Here is a 6,455-nt window from a genome sequence, read left to right on the forward strand (position 1 = left end):
CCGGGGCCGGGGAAGGGGCTCGTACGATGGGGCTCGGGCACAGCCCGGAGTGCCTCGGCCCCGTTAAGCTGCGGGCACGGCAGCCCGGCTCTCCCCCTGGCTCTTCCCTCAGCCAGCTCAGCTCACCAGACCAGAAGAAAATGAAGCCGGGGCACAAATCCCGCAGGTTGGGGGAGCTGAGCTGGCTTCGTGGGTCACCCCTCGCCCCATCACGGCTCCCACGAGGCCGGGCAGGGGCGGGAGGTGAGGAGGGGGCACAGCCGGGGACGGGAGCAGCGACCGGGAACCTTCTTCACCCTCTCAGCGGTGGGAGTTGCGGTTCTGCAATCGGCCCTGCAGCGGGACCAGTACCGCCGGGCGGTTGGATCACCGTGAAACTGGAGCTCGCGGGACCGTCCTCACACCAGCTGGGAGCCACGTAACCTTGAGGTGGCCTGGGCAGACCCCATCCCACCCAGCACGCACCTTCCCAGTCCAAAACTGGCCCCTCGGCATCTCTGCAGAGGATGCGAGCGGGCAAAGTGGTTTCATACGGCACCGGCGCAACGTGCTGTGCGGCGGCAGCGCTTCGAATTGGGTAAATCCTGAAACCATCGACTGCATCGTTGAACCGTGGTCTGGTGCAACGTAATTTTCTTTGATGACAGTTATGAAGCAGCAGAGTAATGACAGCATCCCTGGGTGGAGGGGAGGAGTTTTCCTTCTGCTAGAGGCACCTGAAACGACCCCTCTGACAACTGTTTGAAGGGGCTGATGAGCCGGGCAGTTTTTCTGTGACAGAACTAGCGACGGCAGGCAGCCGAGGCCAGAGCCTGGCTCTGCTGCACCAGGATTTTTAATGGTCCTCCGTGCCTCCAAGGGGAGAAGCTGGCTCGCCACAGCCTCGCTGCTGAATCATTAACTTCCCTCCTCTGAGTCATTCTGCAGCCCTGTCACACACAGAGAGCTGAGATAAGCAGGGCTGAGGTGGTGGTAGTGGCTCCAGGCTGATACAATAGGGTTAGAAAAGTGGTTGCAGGGTAAAAGATGGAGATTGTGTCTGCAGAACCAGTGAGCACCCACTTGGACTAACCCAAGACAGCAGGGCTTTGAGACGGAGCCAGGACCTGCACTGGCAGCTGGGGCTGGTCCTTCTGTATTAACCCTCTGGGAGGTGACTGGTAAAATGCAGGTAAAAAGGTGGGGACAGAGAATTAACTTCAGGAGATGGTGGGACATGTTAATGTAAAGGCTAAGTAAAATCTCACTGGGGGCAGGTGGCATGTCTGTTCCTCCCTGGCCTTGCTAAGGCACAGCTGGTGTTAAATGATGCTCAGCCTTTTCCAAAGCGTTTTAGCAAAGCTGCTAGAAAAGAAGTTATTTTGTTGTTGTTTACCTTGCTGTGACACCCAGGGGTTTGTGTGATTATGGGGCCCTGCTGCACTGAAAACTTCGCAGCAGCAAGTGCTGTACAGTTATTTTTGTTTGGATTTAAGGCTTTCCCTGCAGTGTTTGCCGACTTCAATGCAGCAGCATGACTCCCAGGCAGGAGAGCCCGAACAGGAAACAGACTGGGGACTTTGCGGGATAAGCCCATTTAAAATGCGGGGAAGGAAATGAAACAATGTGAAAAATTAATCACTTCTTCAAAAAAAACCCTGCCTTTTATTCTTACAATCTAGATATGCCTACTTCTGGGGAAAGGAGGGGTGGACAGCAGGCTTTAAAGTGTGGTTAGGCTGGCAGCATGTTAATGCAGTTATTTTCACTCTCCAGGTTTGATGTGAAATCCCCCTGTGACAATGGCACGGAGCGCTGCTGGTGTTTTCTGAGCTGTGTCACTAACAAGAGCGGACCAGTGGCCAAAAGCATCAATGTTGTGAACGCTGGGCTCCCGTGAAAATCTTGGCCAAGCCCAGATGGGGACCCGAGCACCAGGCAAACCACCCAGCAGGGACCACTGTTTGGTGTGAGCCGCTTGGCCCCCAATCTGGGAGCTCGGCACCTCTGAAAATCAGATTCTCCCTACTCAGAGCTCTTCTCCCATGGGACAGAGGGTTGCAGGCTGCGTTACGCTGCACGGCAGGGAAACCGAGGCAGCCACCTCGTGTTTAAACACCCGTGTTTTTGTTCTCTGCTAGTTGCAGACCCACAAGGAGACACCCAGCACAGCAAGCTCAGTGCCTTTTTATTTGTGCACGTTGTCGCTCAGCAGTATTCAAAGTTATACATGCAGTAGTGGTTATGAGTTTGCGCAGTCTGATTTACAATATTGTCCAAGGGCAATGGCTGATAACCATTACAAGGGCACTAATAGACTTTCACACAACATGTTGATGGCTACTCCTGTTTACCCCTTGACTCTTGTTATGCCCCAGCCCACATCTGGTTTCAAATGCCTTTCTTAGGCGTGGGCCTTGGAAAACTGCCATGAACCCATGTTTGGTGCCTGGGCTGAAGGCAGAGCTGCTGGAGGAAGGGGAGCACGTGGCAATTCACTGGGAAGCTCATGCTGAGATGAATTTGCTTTTATGTGTCCAGTTTTCCTAAAATTCTCCTTGTTTTGAAGCATTGCTGTTTCTGCATCAGGCATGATGGAGCTGCCAGGTATGGAGCACTTGGCACAAAGAGTGCTGTGGGGGAAAAATACCTCCTGAAGAGCTCAGCAGTTCATCCCGGTGCTGGGCAGCAGGGAGGGAGGTGTTAAAAACTCAGGTGACGGTGGATTAGTTGCTTAGCTGTATTAAGTACAGCCAGTCTGTTACCATGGGCAGGAGGGAGCAGGACTCGAAGGCAAGGACACCGATGAGGGACAGAGGAGCAGGTCACGCTGTGAGAAGCCGAAGGACGTTCAGCCCCACGTAGTGAAAGAGGAAGAAATGCAAGATGCCCAGGGCTGATGCTGCAATGAGAATCCAGAGAACTCCAGTGCTAAAGTATATCGGGGCGAGCCTGGTGGAGGAGAGGGACCCTGCTAAGACCGAGCATTGCTGCTCTCGCCCGGGAACAATCCCTCCCTCCTTGGAGAAGGGCGGCGGAAAGGCAGCCCCTGGCTGTCCCCTGTCCCCTACATGGGGCCCTGTGCCCTGCTCCCACCTCGAGGGAGCACACACGCACCCGCAAGAGCTCGGGGCAGCTCCAGCCTTGCCCCGTACCTGTGTCTCTGGCCCCAGCCCCGTACCCATGCCCACGTTATGCCCCGGGGAGAGCTCAGCAAGGCTGAGCCATGCAGGGACCCTGAAGCAGCCAGAGGGAGTCCTGAGCTTCCCCAAAGCACATTATGTTCCCAAATGCAAACCCCCAGGGGTTATCACGTACTCCAGGCTGGCAGAGGTGTTTACCTTTTTGAGGACGATGCCCTGTATCCCATGAAGTAGCAGTAGCGGGCGTAGAGATAGAGCAGACCCAAGGCTGCAGCCAGACCTGCAGTTGAGAGAGATGACAGTGACCATCTCCAAAGGCTTTTTAGAGCTACTTTGAGCCAAGCAGGTAGCCCAAAGTGAAGGAATAGAGGCTTTGTGTCCTCTGGTTCTACCCTCCCATCAGAGACAGAATTATTGCCTGTTTTATTGTTCAGAAGGTGAGCAGGACCTGAGGACTGAGCAAGCACTCAGGGGAACAGATCCAGTGACAAACCAGGTAACGGGCTATTCTCACCTTGATGGAAGAAGAGTCCAGCCTGCCACAGAAGCGCCAGGAAAATGGGAAAGTACTCAGAGGAGTTCACCCTAGCAGGAAAGAGGAAGGTCATAAACAAGGGAAAGGAAGATCTTCCTTTTTTGCTTCCCCCTAGCAGTTTCCAGGGGCTGGAGGCTGTTGCTTTTTAGAGCTGATATCACCATAAAAAGCATCCAAGGCTTGCACCTTTCCCTGCAGTTCTGTCCCACCTTTATTCACAGGAATTAAACAGTGGAAGGAACAGGGTCTCCAGGGCACAAGAAATTAAGTACAAGATGCCCAGATCAGACCATGCACAGAAAGGCTCTGTGGACCACCCCGACTGCCCATTCCCGAGTGCTACAGCTCAAACCCTGCTGTAGAAGCCCCCAAAGCTGCATGGAAGGTCTGCCCCAGCAGGCTGCAGACATATTGAGGATGAAGTGCATCTTAAGCAGATAAGGCCAGAACAGCTTGGGCTTCGTGCAGGAGTGGGAGGGAGCACTTAGCTGTTTGGATTCTTTGTACGCCATGCCCTTTTCCCCCCAAAGACAAAGTAGTAGGACAAAGAGATGCTGGATGAGGCTGAGTCTAGGCTGGCAAAGGAGCAGAGAAGGGGATGGCTGAGGGCATCCTGCTCCTGCTGCCCAGTTGCTTTTTTTCAGTGCTCAGCTACAGCAAAAGTGGACGCTTCCTCCCTCTCTGCTTCCCTCCCCGCTGCAGCCCTAGCACAGAAGTCACAGCAGAGATGCTGGATTGTCACTATCCTCGTACCAGCCTCAGCTGAGATCTCTCTGGGATCTTGTCCTTCCCAGTGAGCAGGGTTCAGAGCAGGGCTGAAGCTGCCCAAGGCTTTGACACCGCTTGGCTAAAACCATCCTAAGGCTCAGGCACCCACAACTTTGTCTTTAGCAGCCCTACGCTCTACAGCAGAGATTTCTGTGTGGTTTCTGTCAGCAACGGCTGGTGTGTTTAGGACTGGTGAGCCAACAGTCTCAATGCTGACTCTTAAGCTCATTAATTTACCCCCAAGGGAGGTGAGTAACTGCTGAATTACAGTCCCGAGAAATAAATGGCAAAGCAGGGGAGGGGCAGTGCTGCTAGACATGAGACCGGGAAAGCATCTTGTCAGAGGAGTTTCTTACTGTGCTCGAAAGATCCTTTCAAATTCAGGTGGGCCTGAGATCTTTGGAGGAGAAATGCCAAACACCCTCCTGGCATAGATCACCTGGAGCAAGAAGTAGGCTGCAGCAAAAGAGAGAAAAGTAGCAGTGGTCAGTCCTCTGCTGGAGACTGCCAGAGGTGAGGGCAAAAGGTCTGTGGTCTTCTCCTAACCTTACACTCCTGCATAGCAGAGAAAGCTGGATGAAGATCCCAGATTAAGTTTCAGACAAGGAAAAGGAATGACCCAGTGCAACGGTGAAGGGAGGACTATGCAGTCACGTACCACCAGCAGATATCTGCTTTCTCTCTTGCGTAATTAACAGATGATCTATTATCTCCAGAAATTGTTACACAGTTCAGATGCACTTTGTTACTGCCAATTTTAAGGTTTTTTCAATCTTTAATTTTTTGCCCTTCTAAATCCTGATAGCTGAGTAGGGAGGGAACTGATGCCACAGATAAGCCACCCAGACACTGAATTAAATTGTCATGCAATGTGGAACCACGGCTGGGAGATGTTCTGTGTGACCCACCACAGCCCGTTCTTCCACCTTTCTGCACGGCAGTGCTCTTTGTATGCTAACATCTACATGAACTTAAGGAACTGCTGTAAATACATTTTTCAAAGAATTCTACATGTTTGCAGAGGAGAACATCTACCAAGAAATTTCTGAACTGAGGAGGTAGGTCAGTTCAGAGGAAGGGCTTCCCAGGCACTCGTTTTGTTGAATAGTTTTCAAAACCCAGACAAGATATCAGTCTGCTGTCTGAAAAGCGGGGAAGCACCAGTGCAACAGCAGAAAGGAAATCTGAAGTGAAAGGAAATCCCTGGAGGTACAGTAGACTGACCCAGCAGGTATTTGGACATGTGTATCCGATGGTCCCTACCTTGCTCCAGGACTCCCAGGACTGTCACGGCAGCCAGCAGGTGAATCTGATCCAACATATTGATTCTTCCAGACCCTAGAAAATCTTTCTTGATCAGAAGCTCCTCTGGCCAGGTTTAGTCCTTGCCGATGTGTCAGTCAGCGGTGGTAGCTGGCAGCATAGGTTTGCTTTAATTGAACAGGGAAGATTTGTATGTGGTGCTTAAACCCAGGAGGAGTCTGGCTTGCCTGTTACTGTATGCACCATGGAAATATAAATCATCGGAGAGAGGTCTAATGGCGTCTTTCCGTTCCCACCCTCCCTTTTCCAGGAATGACTTATGAGGAAGTGGGAAAACCCAGCAGAGAGTGAACATTTGAGAGGTAAGAGAGGAGAACTGGGAATTGAATGGGGGGACAAAACTCGTCTCCCCCTGGGGCATCTGGTTTAAAACCACTCCTAACCAAGGCCAGGGCACGTCCCTCTTGCTGATGTTCCATGAGGAACCACAGCCCCGCTTGGGCTGTTCTGCACCTCTTGAGCATCAGGACAGGCAGCGATTCATGGCACGTATCACTGCGTGCACAGGCTCTGGAAAGCACGCGTTGGGCACAGAGCACGACTTCTGGACATGACACTGAGACAGCATCGAATAAAGCCCCCAAGTAAAAAACCCACTGCAACGTTAAGACAGGATGTGATAAAGTATAAATGGTACAGATCTGTCTTGCACAGTGATACTTTATATTGGGATGGGACCTGCGGAATGACTGTCAGACACCAAGAGG

At 52.3% G+C, this 6,455-nt stretch overlaps 1 protein-coding gene across 1 annotated transcript; it reads right to left on the bottom strand.

Annotated features, from left to right (window-relative positions):
• Window positions 1-2,804: 2,804 nt before the first annotated feature.
• LOC104838888 (leukotriene C4 synthase-like) lies at window positions 2,805-5,746 on the bottom strand. The gene is made up of 5 exons (XM_010578907.1): window positions 5,689-5,746; window positions 4,782-4,881; window positions 3,637-3,707; window positions 3,321-3,402; window positions 2,805-2,931 (listed from the first exon to the last, which is right to left on the bottom strand). The coding sequence occupies exons 1-5, from the start codon at window positions 5,744-5,746 to the stop codon at window positions 2,805-2,807; spliced, it is 438 nt and encodes a 145-aa protein (XP_010577209.1).
• Between the last annotated feature and the right edge of the window lie 709 nt (window positions 5,747-6,455).

Source organism: Haliaeetus leucocephalus, unplaced genomic scaffold (assembly GCF_000737465.1).
Source record: "Haliaeetus leucocephalus isolate CR32 unplaced genomic scaffold, Haliaeetus_leucocephalus-4.0 Scaffold656, whole genome shotgun sequence".
Taxonomy (NCBI): Eukaryota; Metazoa; Chordata; class Aves; order Accipitriformes; family Accipitridae; genus Haliaeetus; species Haliaeetus leucocephalus.

Excerpts from the sequence above, each read along its gene's own strand:
- LOC104838888 (XM_010578907.1), bottom strand. The coding sequence starts at position 5,746 with ATGTTGGATCAGATTCACCTGCTGGCTGCCGTGACAGTCCTGGGAGTC. Across the intron at positions 4,882-5,688 it reads CCTGGGAGTCCTGGAGCAAG|CCTACTTCTTGCTCCAGGTG; the intron begins GTAGGGACCATC and ends CTTTTGCTGCAG. Across the intron at positions 2,932-3,320 it reads AGGGCATCGTCCTCAAAAAG|GCTCGCCCCGATATACTTTA; the intron begins GTAAACACCTCT and ends CTCCTCCACCAG.